We start from the raw sequence: 20,041 nt of genomic DNA on the forward strand, positions 1-20,041 counted from the left end.
TGTATTATTTTTTTTTGCAACAATATATATGGTTGTGTAAGTCCCCTCCCCCTGTGTTGCTGTGCGCTGCTGAGTTCGCTTTCTCTTGCTGGGTGGGTAAGTCTGGGAGTGTCTGAGGCTCGGAATGAGCTCACATTCTCAGGTGTGGGAGACGAGTTATCAGCTCGGGGCAGAGCAACCGAGCTCAGAGACAGGAGCCGGAGCTCCCACTGACACCCCCCAACCTGCCACTAACACCCCCCAACCTGCCACCCCCCAACCTGCCACCCCCCAACCTGCCACTGACACCCTCCAACCTGCCACTGCCACCCCTCAACTTGCCACTGACACCCCCCAACCTGCCACTGACACCCTCCAACCTGCCACTAACACACCCCAACCTGCCACTGACACCCTCCAACCTGCCACTGACACCCTCCAACCTGCCACTGACACCCCCCAACCTGCCACTGACACCCTCCAACCTGCCACTGACACCCTCCAACCTGCCACTAACACTCCCCAACCTGCCACTAACACCCCCCAACCTGCCACTGACACCCTCCAACCTGCCACTGACACCCTCCAACCTGCCACTGACACCCTCCAACCTGCCACTAACACTCCCCAACCACCTGGACTCAACGGAGCCTGAAAGGTGAGAAGATCCAACAAGATCTTTACTGTATAGGGGAGAAGGGGATGTTTGTTTGTGTGTACTTATACTGAGTGTGTGTGTGTGTGTGTGTGTGTGTGTGTGTATATATATATATACACACACACCCGTGTGTACTTGTACTGCATGTACATACTTTGTATTGTCTGCATGTGTATATGTTGGGTATCTACAGTATACATTAATCCCTCCTATAAACTGCTCAATCGGATGTAATAAAGTAGGATGCATTATATATATATATATATATATATATATATATATATATATATATATATATATATATATATATATATATAATACTATACTACAAAATAATACAAAACAATATACAGTACTATAAAATAGTGTCATCCCTAATGTGTAACATGTAAACATTCTTAAATTCAGGCACCACCCCCATATATAGTGGCTGAAGGTAAGAGTGTTTGCATGTTACACATTAACGGTGACACTATGTTGAACTAATTTGAGTAAAGTTTTATACACTGGTATGATAAAAGAGGGTATTTTTTTCTTACAGCAAGTTGAATTGTGGAGTTGATAAATATAGAACAGTTGCAGTAGTCACACGCCCCCCCTATATATATATATATATATATATATATATATATATATATATATATATATATATATAGGGGGGGCGTGTGACTACTGCAACTGTTCTATATTTATCAACTCCACAATTATATATATTATATATATAATGGCTGCAGTTCCAATTAGTTATTAATTCTGATAACACAGACGGAGAGAGGAAGTGACCCAGGGGCGCAGTAATGCCAGATGTGAGCTATCGCCTCCTTGTATTTGCATGCATCTGACTCATGTCTGCTTCCCCAGGTGGAAGTTGTGTTGTGTTATGCGTGTACAGCACTGTCAGACACTGGTGAGACACATGGAACCTCTTCATTATTACTGCACAGACCTATTAGTAAAAATGTAATCTGATCATCCTGTTACTCCTATTCTGGCTGTGCGGACACTGTTACATAGGCTGCTATTTAACCCCTCCACTGCCAGAGAGGCCAACTCCAGTCCTCAAGGGCCACTAACAGGTCAGGTTTTAAGGCTATCCCTGCTTCAGCACAGGTGGCTCAGTCAGAATGACTAAATCACCTATGCTGAAGCAGGGATATCCCTAATACTTGGCCTGTTGGTGGCCCTTGAGAACTGGTCTTCTGGAACCAGGATCACATGTGGGATGTAAGTGGGTCCAGGTGTGTAACTCATCCCCTTTTGAGAGCACACAGAGTCCTTTTTATTTTCTTCAACTTTAATGGGGGGAGTCAAAAACAAATATAAAGGGTACTTGCAGATGGTAATGTGTGGTGAGAGAGCGCTTCTCTATGTGAAGGTGCTCTGTTATGGGGGGACGATAAAAAAGGTTGGCCTTGCAGGGGTGTAATGGAGGAAGCATGTACTCACTAAGCCAGCTAGTTAGATCTAAAGCACATGTTCCCGTGACAAGCAGGAAGGGTCTAAGGACCAAAGTAACTGCTATAAAGGCAGGGGCGCAAGCCGGACTAAACCAACCTTCTAGCTAAGGAGATTGGAAGGTTGCCAGGGCAACCAACTAAGGCTGCGCCTATAGTGCCGGTGACGTCACTCGTCTCCGCAAGCGAAAGTTGTATTTCGCTTTGCGACGGCGTCGCGGGCGACCAGGCTCCTGATTGGTTCAAGGGCTGTCACATGAGGCGACAGCCCCTGAAAAATCAAATAATTACGACTACCAAAAATCGCGTCGCTTTGTCGCCGTCACGCTTTCTATAAGCGCACGCGGCGGTGACAATGCACTTGTTTTCGGGCGTCGTCGCCAGCACTATAAGCGCGGCCTAAGGCTGTGTAAGGGACATATGTAGCAATAATGTTGCCTTTACACATGCTGCTGGCACAGGAGAAAAACATGCAGCCAAACAAGGGAGACAGGAATAGTCAAAACTGCAAAGGGAGACAGAAAAATGTGTAATCCTGTTCCAGGACAACTGGAGTTGGCCACCCCTGAATTAGGATATGTTTTGGGGATATTTATACTTTAACTCCGCTGCCAGCAGGGCCATGAGCACTTACCTTACCTTCTGTCGGCATAGGGGTTAAAGTGTTAAATATTATAACACACAGTCCCTTAAGGTTTCAGTCCCACATATTGCCGTACAGAAGACATCCCAAGAATTAAATCTCTTGATCACGTAGGGGGCGAATGACGAGATCTCTTCTCTGTATATCTGTAGATTTTTTTTTTTTTTTAAACTTGTCTTTTATTCCTTTTTTCACAAGTTATATTTTGGGTAGGGAGGGGTACAAGAGAAAAATAGGTGGGGTGGGGGAGGATACATATCCAACTTTTCTTTATTTTCAGTACAACCACTTATACTTTGTTACACTCGCATTTAGTTTTCGACATAGTTCACATTAGAGTGAGAAAACAAAAACATAAAAGGATTCATTGAACGTTAGCTTCCTAATACTGTATATCATCCATGTCACCCATATCTGCCGATACCCTTCATATCTATCCTGAATGAAACTAGTACGTTTTTCCATTACCATGATATAGCCTAATTTATGTTTTTACTTCAGTCATTGCCGGCGGGTCATCCTGTTTGCAATTTCTAGCTATTACTGCTTTGGCTGAGGAAAGGATATGTATCAATAGTTTGTCTGTATTCCTCTCTAAATCTTCAATTGGTTTTAAAATTAGTACTGTCTCCATATTCCAGGGACAATACAGTCCCGTAATTCTCTTGATTTAGTTTATGCATTTTTCTCCAGAATAATACTACCTTAGGGCAGGTCCACCAGACCTGTTTAAAACGAGCCTGTTTAAAACGAGCCTATTTGGTCGCAGTTCCACCAGCATTGAGGGGAGGTGGCCAGGAAAATGAGTGGAGTCTGGCTGGGGTGTAATACCATCTATGTAATATCTTGAGATTAATTTCCCTGACTGCCGAACACCTAGACCAGTGTTTCCCAACTCCAGTCCTCAGGGAACCCCAACAGGTCAGGTCTTAAGGATATCCCTGCTCCAGCACAGGTGGCTCAGTCAGCGGCTCAGTCTGAGCCTCCTGTGCTGGAGCAGGGATATCCTTAAGACCTGACCTGTTGGGGTTCCCTGAGGACTGGAGTTGGGAAACACTGACCTAGATGCTTTATCTGACCTCTCGTATATCTCCAGCCACTCCTCCCTCACTAGTGGTCGCCCTATATCGTTTTCCCAGTCTAGATTGTTTTTACTCTGTTGCTCCACCTTCTGCGTGATCCGGTTTTGATACAGCTGTGCTATATAGTGCCCTTATGATATTCACCTGTTGAGTATAGTTTTCAAAGGTTGTCTGGGGTCTAAAAACATCTTGTGTGGGTTGTATTGAGGTAGCATAGTGCCTTATCTGAAAATATTGGTATAAATGCATATCTGGTATATCAAACTCTTCCTTTATTTCCAGAAATGTTTTGATTCTATCCGCTTTCACCACATCCCACAACCTTTTTCTCTCCATATTTTAAATACCTTTGATTAGGGAGAAGGAGCGGCTCAGTGAGTAAAGACTGACAGGCACTGAGTTTGAAGCAGGGGAACCTGGTTCAATTCCTGCTGTTGGCTCCTTGTGACCGTGGGCAAATCACTTTATCTCCCTGTGCCTCAGGCACCAAAACATAGATTGTAAGCTCCACGGGGCAGGGACCTGTGCCTGCAAAATGTCTCTGCAAAGCGCTACGTAAAACTAGCAGCGCTATACAAGAACATGCTGCTGCTATTATTATTATTAGGTGAGCCGGGACAAACCCTGGATTAGACAATATTGGGGTCAGGGGTGAAGGGATAGATGAAACAGATTTTGCCCTGCATATTTTATTCCATACTTTTAAAGAGTGCAAAATAACTGGTTGTTTCATAGTTAGTTCAGGCCTCAACTCTTTTATCCATATTAGCGTTGTCATAGCCTTCGTCTGAGCCTCTGCTCTTTCTCTCTCCACCCACGGCCTCTCTCTCTCCTCCATTCACCAGTATGTCAGAGGGCTGAATTCAGTCATGTTAATGTCATCACTACCCGCTGGCTAGAAATAAATGGGCAATAGGTATCTTATAATACATGTCACAGGATCAATTGAAAATAAAAACTTATAAGGTGAATCTTTCTGAGTGAGGGGCTCGTCCTATATCCGCCCCAGTGGCTGAAGGGGCGTTTAACCATTGACTTCGATCATTCGCTTTGGGGATTTGTTGTTTTTTTGTTTTGTTTTTTAGTGGGGGGGGGTTATATTGTGATGTGGTTGGAAAATGTATATGTTTGTTAGTTAGTAACTGCTCAAAGTAACTTTGCAAATTGTAACTTCAAATATCTTGGCCTAACTATGAAATAGTACCTCCAGCTGGCACTGCGGGGGGGGGGACGGGACATCTTTGCTGAATGAGGACGTTTCTCAACTATTTCATGTTATTCTCCCTGGGGTAAATGTAGAACATTTGCAAATAATCCAGCGCAACTCCACAGGCGTGAGGGGGAGAAAGGGGGATATTATAGCGAAATCTGTTTTTAATAAAGAGAGAGCACCTTTCTCAAGTAAAAAACTCACATGGAGTACCTACAGCCGTCCACTCCAGTCCTCAAGCGGTCAGGTTTTCAGGATATCCCTGCTTCAGCACAGGTGGCCCAATCAGTGGCTCAGTTTTCACTTTTCAGCTGAGCTACTGATTGAGCCTGTGAATTCCCTATCGGTGACCAGCCGCTCAGCAAAACCCGTTTTTAGATCGTGGCATAGTTAGGGTACAAAGGTGCAGCTGCTAACCCTACATCCAGGAGCTGCCTACAGATGGGAATTTTAACAATCACTGTAAATAATCACATGCATCGTTGTTTATTATTATTATTATTATTATTATTATTATTAATAAAGTTGTATTGTTTTTTTCCCCTCTGCTTATGTGGGATATAACTAGTACCCATTATCTACATATTTGTCAGTGGTGCCTGCGAGGTTTATTGCATACCTCTTCAATTAGGAATTTCGGTATCCCAGGACCTCCTGAGTCGTACTGAATATATTTGATGTACTCCGAGTGCATATTGAAGGGGATCTTATGTGAGTGCTTTAGGCTGAGGCCCTGCTGTGATCTGCGCGCGGGCCACCAGCCCCTTACCCCAAGTGTGCTGGTCCCCGCTGCCGCCTTCCGACAGGGCTGACTGCGTGCTGTGACGCGTCCGCCCGCTGGAGCTGCAAGCTCCTGGTGGTTTGCTCAAACCACGCCCCCCCCCTCCTCAAACCACGCCACCCCCTCAAACCACGCTCCAGCTCGCGTTCCCTTCGGACCGCAGGTAGCGGTCAATTGCCTCTCAACGCGTCGCCTGCATACTGTTGCTACTGATTGCACAGGTGGCTCAGAAGCAGGGATATTGCGAAAACCTGACCTGTTGGTAGTGTGATGGTAGAGATAAATGTGACCTGCTTTTAATAAAGGTCAAATCCGCCATTACTCCTACCCTGTCAATAATACATTTGTGTGTGTGTGTGTGTGTGTGTGTGTGTGTGTGTGTGTGTGTGTGTGTGTGTGTGTGTGTGTGTGTGTGTGTGTGTGTGTGTGTGTTATGGTGGGTAAAAAAAGTGACAAAACCCCTGCACAGTAAAGCATATAGCAGATGGAAATATTACTGTATGCTCATTCGCATGTCTTAGGCTAAGGCCCCGCTCTCTCAGTCAGCGCGCCCGCACTGCAGACAGGCGGGGCGCTGACAGACACAGACCGCGATATGCGGTCTGTAGGGAGCCTGGGCGGGAGTGGGAGGGGGGGGCGTGGCTTGAGCGGAGGGACCCGCTACTCCCCCCCCCCCTCCCTCCCTCCACGGGCTCGGGCTGCAGGAGGGAGCTGCTGCGGGTTGCTGTAAGGTAAGCAGCTCCCTCCCCCTTCTGCCACAAAACACACACACACACTACCTTGAGTAGGAAGCTGCCTGATGACAGCTCCCGCTCCCGCCGCTGATTGGCTCATCAGCGCACCACGTGACGCGTCACCGCTCGGGATCACAATTTTCTTGAATCCCCTGCCGGCTGACGCGTCACAGTGTGTAGTGAGCCGTCAGCAAGGGGGGACTGGGACCGGCTAGGGAGGATTCCCCTGCTGGTGGGGAACGCTCGCGCGGCCGTCCGCGCCGCCGAGCGCAGCGGGTCCCAGCCCTTAGACAGGTCTGCAACCCTGCCTTTCACCATTATCACCCAGCACTTCCACTGCAGCAAGGGATTCTGGGAAATGACATGCAAATTAGCACACAGTGCCACCTTTTGCTTCAAAACCATATAACATGGTCCACTGTAAGCTTATGCGTGCATGGTTTTGAAGCATGTTTTTTTTGTATCACGTGTGACTTTTAAGCGCTTCTTTCTCTCCCATTCTCTCTGCAGAGTAAATTCCTCCCTCTTCCCCGAGTCTCCCTGCATCATGAAGAAGGAGCCGGCACATGTGAAGGCTCCAGGGGAAACCCGTCACACAGGCAGAGTTATAACTAAGTTTGCAGAGGTATGTATATATCTCTATATCCTGCCTAGTGGTCAGCCAGACCAGTGTTTTTCAAAAGGGGTTCCTGGGAACGCTTGGGTTCCCCGGGCATCACTAAAGTGTTCCCTGTACTTTTCAGGTCATTTCAAAATGGTACCAAATACAGAAGAATTTACAATACATCTGATCTCAGACGCGCTATTAGAGAGGGTTGGGGTTCCTTACAATGCATCTGATCTCAGACGCGCTATTAGAGAGTGTTGGGGTTCCTTACAATGCATCTGATCTCAGACGCGCTATTAGAGAGTGTTGGGGTTCCTTACAATGCATCTGATCTCAGACGCGCTATTAGAGAGTGTTGGGGTTCCTTACAATGCACCTGATCTCAGACGTGCTATTAGAGAGGGTCGGGGTTCCTTACAATACATCTGATCTCAGACGTGCTATTAGAGAGGGTTGGGGTTCCTTACAATGCATCTGATCTCAGACGCGCTATTAGAGAGGGTTGGGGTTCCGCAGAATTTCACATAGGGCTCCTTCACCAAAAAAAAGTTGGAAACCCCTGAGCCAGACACATTCATGGAAGCCGCAGCGATATGTACATGGGCTGTACCATGGCAAGATCAGACCGTTCCTCGCCGGCTCCTGGGAAACTGAACCTTTATACCTTTTCTGTTTAGAAACCTTTTTTCTTGCAGAGAGGCTGAAGGCGTTTAACCCATTTGCTGCCAGCACAGCCTGCGTGAGCAGTGAGCGCTTTATGGGCTGTGAGCGGATATGCTGCCTCTACCCAGAATCTGGGACTGGGAGCAGTGGAGCGGAAAAATACTTGTAATAGTGTGTCACATGCAGGTTATCATAAACCTTCACTTAATCCAGGAGTGGCCAACTAGTCCTCAAGGGCCACCAACAGGTCAGGTTGTCGGGATATCCTTGCTTCAGCACAGGTAGCTTACTCAGTGGCTCAGTCTTTAACTGAGCCGGCTGTGCTGAAGCAGGGATATCCTGACAACCTGACCTGTTGGTGGCCCTTGAGGACAGGAATTGGCCACTCCTGACTTAAAGGCTGCTTCAGTGGCTGGTTGTGTGTATCAAAGTGCAGTGTATAGGATGGGAGCTGCACAGCAATACATTGATTGATTGATTGATTGGCTTGGAGTTCAGCAGTTTCTCTCTTTCTGGCCTTTATTCATTGTGCTCTCAAGCAGCTTCCGTGTGGTGGAGAAGCTGGTGGTTGAGTTGTATTAAAGCGAATGTAGCTCAAGTCTTCTCCAGCACAGGGAGGTGGCTTCCCGGCATATTGAACAAGGGCCCCTTTTTTTTTCTCGCCCTTTCTCAGTACGTCGGTTCATTTGCTGTGGAGGAAGCCGATTGGCAGAGGAGGATGTGGATGATAGAAGAACAGATGCTTTTCCTGAAGGTGAGGCGGGAGCCGCGCTTTTGGGAACGATCAGCCATATGCCGGCAGGGACGGCGTCCCCTTAACGGAGAGCATAACCACAGCCCAGACCCGCCGCTCTTAACGCCCTGCGCTGCCAGAATGGCCAGCCTAGCAGCACGAGATCTAAACATGTCCTCTCCATGAGTCCGGTTTCCTGAAAGCCGGTAACTGTAGTTTCTTCTCCCACAGGACTGTCCCAGGCGGAGATCTGTTATGCTGAAATTCTGTCTGCAGGGAGTGAAGATGCACGATGCAGCGGGAGAGGTATTAATCCCCAGGCCCCTGCACCAAGCCTTGCAGCTGTGTACATGCTCTGCTGAGTCCCTGGGAGACCTGCTGCACCATCATTTCTCTCCTACACCTAAGGCTGAGGCCCCAGTACCTCTGCTGCATGCGCGCCCGCGAGACTGGCGGCGCGTGCAGCCGATTCCCCGGTCTGCAGGAAGAGAGACCGAAGGGGGGGGAGGGGGGTGTAACGGCGGCGCGGCCATGACGTCACCCGGCAGGTACGCCCTCATTGGCTGAACCGTCGGGGGCGTGGCTTAGCGCTCCGTCGCGAGTCCTGCTCTCAAGTCTATTGACAGCAGGATCAACTCTCGCCACAGCGCTGCGGCCCCCCCTCGCAGCGGGCCCGGCGCCATTGAAGGGAGGGCTCTCGTCCCTGCAGCGTCCGCCACAGCGGGCGCTGCAGTAGCGAACGGGGACCAAGCCTAAGGCTGACATTATACTGTGTGTTTGAGCGCGTGCGTGACTGACGCTCAAGCGATCTCTGCACATGCTGTTTCAGACGATGGGGGGTGGGGGGGGTGTTTATGATGTCACGGAGCTGGTTTGCCGTGATTGGGTTCGGCAGATATATAATCGATTGTAAAGTGTCCGGACATAAGCTCCGCTTCAGTGTAGTATTACATGTGCAATGCTGTGTGTTTCCCTGTATAGCTCCAAGCAGACGGTATTCACTATGCCAGGAGTGGCCACCTCCAGTCCTCAAGGGCCACCAACAGGTCAGGTTGTAAGGATATTCCGGCTTCAGCACATGTTGCTCAGTCAAAGACTGAGCCACTGATTGAACCACCTGTGCTGAAGCAGAAATGTCCCCAATACCTGGCCCTGTCGATGCCTCTTGAGGACAGGAGTTGGCCACCCCTGCATTATGCTATGAAACAGTCTTCCCATAGTTGGGCAAGATTTAAGCTCCATTTACTTCACTCTTCCCAAGCAAGGGGAAGACGGCTGGGCAGCATATTACACATGCACCTATGAGAGCGTGACGTAGTAATAATATGCATATTAATGTAGCAACACGAGCCACTCCGGGCAGTCTTAATATTTCATCAAGCCCGCAGCAGTGGCTCTTGGTAATCCGGCTCACGTGGCTTTAACCCATTTACCGCTAACGGGGATTTTTGTGAGGCATTGCGCGTCCGCACGGCAGGCAGGAATTCGGACACGCCGTGCAGCATGGAGGTGGATTTTGGCAGAGCAACAAATGCCATATTTAAATTTTTTTTTTTTTTTTTTTTTTTTTCCCCATTTCCAAACTATTAATATAAAGAGAAAATGACCGCTCTGGCCCTGAGGTTTCACTTGCACGGTGCTTTGCCATCCTAGCTGTGCTTCCTGCTGTCCCCACATAGCTGGTGTCCTAGCAGCACAGATTTGGATCGCTGGTATGTGAGTGTCTCCGGCATTCATAAAGTTTCTCCAAGGGAAATCAGAAAATCAGATGGGACAAATATTCTGTGCGGCTTTGTTCTAGCCCCGTCACTGCCGGTGGGAGGAGGAAAGCAATGCGGAGCAGAAAGGGGTCAATTACTCCTTGCCATTTATAATCTCCGACACCACACATTCTGTAACGCACACCGTGATTACACACACACACAGGTACTGATACACACATTCTGTAACACACACCGTGATTACAGACACACAGGCACTGATACACACATTCTGTAACACGCTGTGATTACACATCGTGATTACACACATAGGCACTGATACACACATTCTGTAACACGCTGTGATTACACACAAAGGCACTGATACACACATTCTGTAACGCACACTGTGATTACACACACAATGGCACTGATACACACATTCTGTAACGCACACTGTGATTACACACACAGGCACTGATACACACATTCTGTAACGCACACCGTTATTACACACAAAGGCACTGATACACACATTCTTTAACGCACACCGTGATTACACACAAAGGCACTGATACACACATTCTGTAACACACCATGATTACCCACACACAGGCACTGATACAAACATTCTGTTACACACCGTGATTACACACACACACACACACACACAAAGGCAATGATATACACATTCTGTAACACACACAGTGATTACACACACAATGGCACTGATACACACATTCTGTAACACACACCGTGATTACAAATACAATGGCACTTATATACACATTCTGTAATGCACACTGTGATTACACACACAAAGCCACTGATACACACATTCTGTAACGCACACATTGATTATACATAGTGATTACACACACTGATTACACACTGTGATTACACATACAATGGCACTGATACACACATTCTGTAATGCGCACAGTGATTACACAATGGCACTGATGCACATATTCAGAACACAGACACATACAGACTAACAAATTAGTATAAAAATATAGCAGAGCTGAGCTGTATAATTATACACGGGAATGGCAAAATACTGTACAGCGAAAAATTATACAAAATTATTTATTAAGGTAAAAAACCCTCCCGGTTTTTCACCAAATAGGCGCTTTATAGATCAAACATAAAATATCCTATTGGAAATGTAAAAAAAAAATAACACATTTTGCTTCATCCTAATAAATCAAACCCAAAATGCTCATGATTTGAAGACTGTCACGCGCCTGACACGTGATTTTTATTTGTGTGAATATCTGCATAGCTGTCCTTAGTTAGAGCCACAGGTGCTGCTGTAAGTAAGGTGATGGTAACGTGATTCCTGCCTCTGTCCCGCTGTCTCAGACACTGCTGATGGCCCACTCTCTCAGACGGATTCAATACACCAGCTGCAGGCCCGATGACTTCCAATTTGCCTTTGTGTCCCGTAACCCTCATGGGCCAGCCCACCAGCTCTTCTGCCACCTGTTTGTTGGTAACCAGCCCAGTGAGGTATGCTAGCATTTCTGTACCGGCCCAGTGAGGTATACAGGCATTTCTGTACCGGCCTAGTGAGGTATACAAGCATTTCTGTACCGGCCCAGTGAGGTATACAAGCATTTCTGTACCGGCCCAGTGAGGTATGCTAGCATTTCTGTACCGGCCCAGTGAGGTATACTGGCATTTCTGTACCGGCCCAGTGAGGTATACAAGCATTTCTGTACCGGCCCAGTGAGGTATGCTAGCATTTCTGTACCGGCCCAGTGAGGTATACTGGCATTTCTGTACCGGCCTAGTGAGGTATACTGGCATTTCTGTACCAGCCCTGTGAGGTATGCTAGCATTTCTGTACCAGCCTAGTGAGGTATACTGGCATTTCTGTATTAACCTAGTGAGGTATACTGGCATTTCTGTACCAGCCCAGTGAGGTATATTGGCATTTGTGTACCAGCCCAGTGAGGTATACAAGCATTTCTGTACCAGCCCAGTGAGGTATTCTGGCATTTCTGTACCAGCCCAGTGAGGTATACTGGCATTTCTGTACCAGCCCAGTGAGGTATACTGGCATTTGTGTACCAGCCTAGTGAGGTATACTGGCATTTCTGTACCAGCCCAGTGAGGTATTCTGGCATTTGTGTACCAGCCCAGTGAGGTATACTGGCATTTCTGTACCCCTGAGCCCTGCAGAGAGAGAGTTGGCATCATTAAAAAAATGCAAAGCAATCCTGGTCCATTTGACCTTGTACCATACTATTATACCACATGGAGAGGGAGGAGAAAGATAAAAGGAGCTGGGACTCCCATCAGTTAATTGTGAAGATGTATTCAACGTTTTCGTTCCCAACTGAGTCTTTGTCAAGAACAACAAACAAACAGTGAGTTGTGTCAGCATTTATGCACCTTTTGGGGCGTTTAGCTACCTGGGTGTTTTGAGGGTATAAATGGGACATCTCACAGTTTGTTTTTGACAATGCTCTGTCGGGAGCCCAAACGTTGGATAAATCTTCAAAATGAATTGACGGACTGCCTGCTTCTTGTGCTCTATATACAATACTCAAGGTATTTAAGCCTCCTGCACCCACAAATTAAACTACCAATCTCATAGGTGAGGTCCACTTGTCTGATCTGCTCTTGAATTTGTTCCGTTGCATCTCACCCTCCCACTCTCTCCTCCCTCCCTTTCTCTCCTCCCTCCCACTCTCTCCTCCCTCCCACTCTCTCCTCCCTCCCACTCTCTCCTCCCTCCCACTCTCTCCTCCCTCCCACTCTCTCCTCCCTCCCACTCTCTCCTCCCTCCCACTCTCTCCTCCCTCTCACTCTCTCCTCCCTCTCACTCTCTCCTCCCTCTCACTCTCTCCTCCCTCTCACTCTCTCCTCCCTCCCACTCTCTCCTCCCTCAGGTGCAGGTGTTGAATCTTTTGCTATGCCGCTCCTTCCAGCTCCGGTACCTTGTCCTGCACCCAGAGGTGCGTGATCCTGAGGTCCCCCTGCAGGTGATATCTCCGCAGGCCCAGGGGAAAGGTGTCAGAGGTGGGGTGGTGAGAGAGCCGTTGGATCCCGGAGAGGTGTCTCAGAACGTCAATGCCTTGGTGTCTTTCAGACGGCTCCCGTTCTCAGGCGAGGACGAGTTCTCCAAGAACCCTGTAAGATCTTCCTCTATCACTGCACACTCCGCACACATTGCATACTCCTTAACACCCACCGATTCTTTCATTGTGCTTCTTTATTACCATGGACTTTAATGTATGCTGATACATCGGAAGCATGACTTCTGTAAGGAAGAGGCAATAAAAACCCAATATGGTTTAGTCATTTCACATAACAACGTAGGGAATACAAAATAGAAAGTATTTTTGACCCACGTGTATTTGCTTTAAACATCTAGACTTTAAAGATAGCCAATATCTGTCACTGTTAAGACCCAAAATCATTAGAGTGTGGAATCTGTGTATTTTTCTGGGTTACGTCACTAATGGTTTCATTGGATCCAGTTTTGTTCCACAGAATCTGAAAGAAATAACTAGGTTCTCTATTATGTGCTATTCTAAAATGATTAGATGCACTGTGGGATTGTAACACTTTTTTGTGTGTGTGTGTGTGTGTGTGTGTGTGTGTGTGTGTGTGTGCGCACACGCACACGTTGTGAAAACCTTTTGATGCTTGCAGGGTCCTGTGCATCCTACATATTGCAAGTCACAGGCACATTTTAAGATACACTATATATTAATACTGTACAATGTTTTATTATGAGTCTCCTTTTGAATGAAAAATATCTCCGTGTTACATGCCCCTGATTTGACTGTGGTACATTCAGTGCAGTTATATAAAAAAAAAATGAAAATGTGTGTTTTCTATTCCAGACAGTTACCCTGATTATTCTTTTGATCAGAAAAAAACTGAAAAGGAGGATTTTATTCTTAATTTTTTTTGGAGCACTGGGTCCAACTTAATAATAATTATTTCCGACCTTTCTGGCAAAGTGTGGGTAAGGATTGGATCCAGTGTTTTACTGACATTTTTCCTTATTACCAGCTCTGTTTATAAACGGAATACAATCCTCCTTTTCAATCTTTTCTAGTCGGGTGAAGAATAACAGGAACTGTCTGAAAAAGAGACAGCAAGGTTTGTACCGAGGGTGAAGTATGCAAACTCCCAAATATTCTCTAGTATTCTTCACATTCTACACAGACTGGGTTCTTATTTAGGACACTATAATACACACGATTACAGTTTACAATCATTACCATTCATTGTAAATATGAGCAGAGTTCTAGGTATACTGTACCTACTTCTCATGTGATAGAAGAGAGTGCCCCCAATCTCCAGATTCTGGGGTAACACAGGGAAAGCCCCCCACCTTGTACCCCCACCCCAGACACTTCGTATTTCAAACGCTTCTATTGTTGCAAATTGGATAGTGATCAGCGTGCTACTGTTAAAGAGCTTAATTCCAGGCTGATCTATATTAGATTTTATATATAATATATATATATATTAAATCTCCCACATTTAAAAGTGATGTCTAATGTGAGTTCCATGGATTGTGTTCTTTTGTGTTGAGAAACCGTGTCGCTTCCTTTCTTATATCCATTCCACCACTGGCAGGAGGGCTAGCTCAAACACACACCACCCAGTCCTTGTGTCGTATGGAGCGTGAAGTTTGTTCTTTACCCGGCTTCTGTATAACCCCATGGGAAGCTTGTATGGCAGTGAGCAGCCTGGGATGTGCCCCAGTGTATATTCTCTCCACTATGCATGGCAGGGGCGGCAAACTTCAGTCCTCAAGGGCCACCAACTGGTCAGGTTTTCAGAATATCCCTGCTTCAGCACAGGTGGCAGTCATTGGCTGAGCCACCTGTGCTGAAGCAGGGAGATCCTTAAAACCTGATAGTGACCCTCAAGAATTGGAGTTTGCCTCTCCTGATGTATGGTGAATTGTATCCGGTTTTCGTTGTGGGTATGATGATGATGATGATGATGATGATAATAACCCCATCCCTGCCAGATGTGCCTACAATCTTGGTTTTCTCCCCAGACACCAGCATTGGAAGGTGTGAGTGTCACAAGGAGCACGTCACTGGGAAATCCCCACTGGTCTCCTACACTGGTTCGTAAAAAAGCCATTCGCAGCAAGGTTATCCGCTCAGGAGCCTATCGCTGCCCCCGCAATCAGTCCCACGTCCAGCGATCTGCAGGGGAGATGACGGAGTCAGGAAGAGCAGGTGTGTGCACTGAAGAATAATCTCTCTTGTGTGTGTGTTTTTATTATGCAGTGCAGAAGGGCATCAATAATGCTAAAATAATTGGCACACATTGCAATGGTACCTATGCCATGTATAGCTGGTAACGCCATAACCTGACCCTCTTCTGCATAAATTCACTGATGCATATACTGATGCGCTCACACATTTACACGCTGATACACACATACATAGAGATTTGCACATGTGCAGTCACACAGACCCACGCATGCTTATGCACTATTACGTACTGCTGGAATTGTAAGCCTGTGTTATTATTTGCTTATACTCTCTTCATAATGTTTCTTGTATAGTTCTGTACGTAGCTCTACACAGCAATTTTCAGGCATAAATCCCTGCCCCATAGAGCTCACAATCTAATTTTGTAATCTGAGGCACAAGGAGCTGGGACTTGAACCAGGTTCAATTGCACGAAAGGTAATTAAATTAGACTGCTGCTGCTAATAATCATGGGTTGAATCTACTTTCCATGCTAGTGAACATGTTACCATGCACACGTGTAATCGGTAAGAAGAGCTGAGTTCCTGGGAGCTTCCAGCTCATGAGAACTCGTGAGATATAATGGCAGCTCACCATTGGGCGGCAGCAAGAACTCTTTCCCTGTATCAGATGGGAGACGCTGGGGGGAGTGGGATTAGATGGTTTATTATAGATGTAAATTGGGAGCTGGGTATTTTCCCATGAAAAAGTGTCATGGGAGAAAGGGGTAGCAGGAGAAGAGTTGGGACAAGGCTGCAGGGAGCAAGAGGGGAAGGAACGTGGCTTGGCAGTGGTCTTGGAAGAATAGACAGATGTTCTGCACACAAAAAAGGTACAAGTGCAATACAATAACATTACAATAGTAACCTACACGGGTACAGTAAGAATGGGGTCCTGCTGCAAGGATCTCACCATCTACAAATAGGCATATGGGGAGAATGCTGAGATCAAGAGAGCAATGGGGTTAAGGTAGCACTTCTGCTGTGCTAGGTAGGAAGCGAGTAAGCGGTCCATGAGAGAGGTTGATTCTCCTCTACCTTCCCAGGCACAGGGCAAGAAACAATCGTCCTCCAACATTCACCCCAAATGAATGTGTTTTGCACTGACAAACGTTTTACTGATGCAAGGCAAACCCGTTTACTCTGGGACGAGACATTTTAGAGGAAAGGATGACTTTCATGCGGAAAAGTATAGGCAGCCAATGGAGGTGCATAAGAGGAGAGGCATAGCACCGATTCAGGGAGGGTATCAGGCAGCAGCATTTTGAATGGAACAGAATCTTGGTTATATCAGGTTCAGGGTAATGGAATAAAAGCCAAACTCCTGTGTGTTTCATGCTCCATGTAAACACATATAACCGTTTGTCCCCCTTTTTTGTTTGATAGACCTACCGGGATGCTGCTGCTGCTCAGCTGATCTCTCTGAGAACATGGATATTCTGATGGACGCAGTGTGGTTCTATGCTGGAATTAGCAGGTACATCGCTTTCCTTAAACTGAATGGGATGGCAATTATCACTTTCAATACACCATTTTTCATCCATATACCAATTGTCACAATGAATGGGGAAAAAAAAATGTCAAACTTTAAATAAGAGATACTCAAAGTATAATTTTACTAAAAAATGCTCATTATATCCAGAAACCTCAATCTGTGTTTTGGAAAACCATTTTCTTTCCAATTGCATAGAGGATGTTTTAGTAAAACGTGCGTCTCCAATGTTTGCTTAGGCTTCTGCATTTCAGTCGGTTACTCACTGGAAAATACTGCCTCATTTTCAGGATTTCTTCTAGATTTTATTGCGGTTCCCCAATTTTTCAGGCCATTAACAGCCCTGGTCTCCAATCTCTGTACCCTGCCCCTTTTATATTGCCTGCCTGGTCTCTCTCTTAGGGACTCTGGAATCGCACTGCTCACGGCAGATCGTCTGGGAGCATTCCTGCTCCGTGCTACCCCTGGTTGCGTAGCTCAGTGGACGCTGTTCATGAGGACGAAATGCGGCGTCGTTCCTTACAAGGTCTACACAACACAGCAGGGCAGATACTGCTTTGAAGTAAGTGAAGGATCTGAAATCAATTCCTCAGATATACTACTGTCTGAAGTGATGCCCACTCATTCTAGTCTAAGCTCTTTGGGCCTCAAGGCTTTCAAAAAACACCCTAATAAAAGATATACAGTACTGTATATATAATCACCCACGGTGATTATTGTATGTACACCTCTATTTGGTCCTGTTCCAGACCTAGTTTCTCCTACCTTACCACATAGGAGTTCATACAATACGGCTATGCCTTGTGTTATATTTTACATTGTCCTGTTTGGCTCAACTATATACCCCACATTGATGTGTGTTCGATGCCCATTACGGGTTGTATAGATGCTCCAAATCGTAACCATACCTCACCACTGGGGATTTGAGATTTCACTGTAAATAGTAGTTCACTTTCTGTGATTTTATACGTTAATAAAAGGTTATTTTTCGTTCTCCCTATTGAGGATAATTTGCTAGTGACAGAGAGTTCCACTTTTATGGTTCATTGCGATCGTCACATCAGGGTTTTTGTATCCTGGGCCTATATACCGTAGCCCGTCATTTCCACTCCTCCGTACCTTGTACGAGTGCAAGTTATAGGGATCTTTTGTGACCCATGCGGGGATCATTATTGCTAATACGGTAACTTTCTCCCTGTATGCACCTCCAAGTGTTTGACATACGGTCAAAATAAACATACACTTGATTTTAAGGCTGAGTGGTCAGGTTTTTGTATATAGTTCTGTATAGATTTACCCTATATTAGACTGTAAGCTCCTCGGAGCAGGGACTCCTCTTCCTTAATGTTACTTTTATGCCTGTAGCACTTTTTCCCATGACCTGCTATTTATATTATCTGTTATTTATTTGATTACCACGTGTATTACCACTGTGAAGCGCTATGTACATTAATGGCGCTATATAAATAAAGACATGCAATACTATATAACAGCCCCTGTATATTTATTGTTGTTTTCTTCCTTCAGCATCTCACCGAGGAATTTGACAGTATAGCTGCCCTGGTGGAGCATCTCTCTGGCACAGAGGGTAACCTCTTTTACCAGCTGGCTCACGGCCGTGTCAATCCCTGCTACGAGGACCAGGACAGCAGCGTCAACCCCCCAGGGACAATCGAACCTGTTCAGAATCACCTCGAAGGGACATGCAACCAAAAGGAACCTCTTCTGGCGGAGGAACTCCCCCAAACTGAGCTTTTTACTTAAGTTCTATATGAGTGTGTGTGACTCCCAGCACCCTGCTGGGCTTTTGGGTCCAAGGCTTTGTGGGTCAATCCCTGTACAGGCCCTACAGAGGTGGGGATGTATTGACATCAGGAAGTAGCCTGTGCTGTAACCTGCGTATAGTACGTACCTTTGTGTGTTGTCGTTATGGACTTGGGGAAACTGCCTCTGCTCTTATCGGCAGAGATGTGGCAGAGCACTATGGGAAAACAGAAAGTGCTGCAGCCCGGGCAAAGACCTCACTCCCATTACTTGTCCCAATCAGAAATAGAGATGCGCACTATCAGCCCTGTTGGTGCAATGCAGAGAATCTTTACAGCAGTAACTGCAGCGCTCTCTGGCAGTAATGGTGCTAACCTCAATATCCATATTCTCCATACCTTTCTGGGTGGCATGGAGAATTTGTAAAGTGATGATAAACTGGGACAAGATTATTTATTTCCCTCCCCCCCGCTCACTCAATCCCCCCCCAAGAATCACATGCAACCCCCTTACCCAAGAATCACACACGCACCCCCCCTTCTCACTCAATCCCCCCCAAGAATCACATGCACCCCCCCCCCCAAGAATCACACGCGCGCACTCCCCTCTGGCCCCCCCAAGGATCCACCCCCTCAAAGGATCAAACGCGCACTCCCCCCCCCCCTCCAAGGATCACACCGCACCCCCCCCCCTCCAAGGATCACACCCGCACCCCCCCCCTCCAAGGATCACACGCGCACTCCCCCCCCCCCCCTCCTCCAAGGATCCCACACGCACTCTCCAAGGATCACACGCGCACTCCCCACCCTCCAAGAATCACACGTGCACTCGCACCCCCCCCCAGGATCACACGCGCACTCGCCCCCCAAGAATCACATGCGCACTCCCCCCCGCCAAGAATCACAAGCGCACTTCCCCTCCCCAGAATCACCCCCCCAAGAATCACACGCGCACACCATCACCCCCCAAGAATCACGCGCACACCACCACCTCCCCAAGAATTACACGCACACCACCTCCCCAAGAATTACACACATCTCCTAAAGAATCACCCACCCCCCAAGTCCACAAATTCCCCCCTCCCAAGAATCACACCCCCCCCAAGAATCACACCTTTCCCACATACCCCAAGAATCACACGCGCACAACCCCCAAGTATCGCACGCACACCAGCCCCCCAAGAATCACGAGCATACCACCCCCAAAAAATAACATCTCCCCCCCAAAAAAATCACACCATCCCCCCCAGGAATCACACCATCCCCCCCAAGAATCACACCATACCCCCCAAGAATCACACCA

The 20,041-nt window shown here is 46.9% G+C and overlaps 1 protein-coding gene across 2 annotated transcripts; it reads left to right on the forward strand.

The window, feature by feature from the left end:
- Positions 1-538: 538 nt before the first annotated feature.
- On the forward strand, positions 539-19,313 carry SH2D5 (SH2 domain containing 5). 2 transcript variants are annotated; one of them, XM_075603221.1, is made up of 10 exons: positions 539-637; positions 7,052-7,166; positions 8,485-8,565; positions 8,776-8,850; positions 11,610-11,756; positions 13,184-13,387; positions 15,280-15,466; positions 16,870-16,960; positions 17,378-17,537; positions 18,503-19,313. In XM_075603221.1, the coding sequence occupies exons 2-10, from the start codon at positions 7,089-7,091 to the stop codon at positions 18,737-18,739; spliced, it is 1,260 nt and encodes a 419-aa protein (XP_075459336.1). In that variant the 5' UTR covers positions 539-637; positions 7,052-7,088; the 3' UTR covers positions 18,740-19,313. The 2 variants fall into 2 exon arrangements, with proteins under 2 accessions (XP_075459336.1, XP_075459335.1); XM_075603220.1 differs by having other exon boundaries at positions 543-637; positions 13,145-13,387; positions 18,503-19,312.
- Positions 19,314-20,041: the final 728 nt, after the last annotated feature.

The sequence above is a fragment of the Ascaphus truei genome, chromosome 6, assembly GCF_040206685.1.
Source record: "Ascaphus truei isolate aAscTru1 chromosome 6, aAscTru1.hap1, whole genome shotgun sequence".
Lineage (NCBI taxonomy): Eukaryota > Metazoa > Chordata > Amphibia > Anura > Ascaphidae > Ascaphus > Ascaphus truei.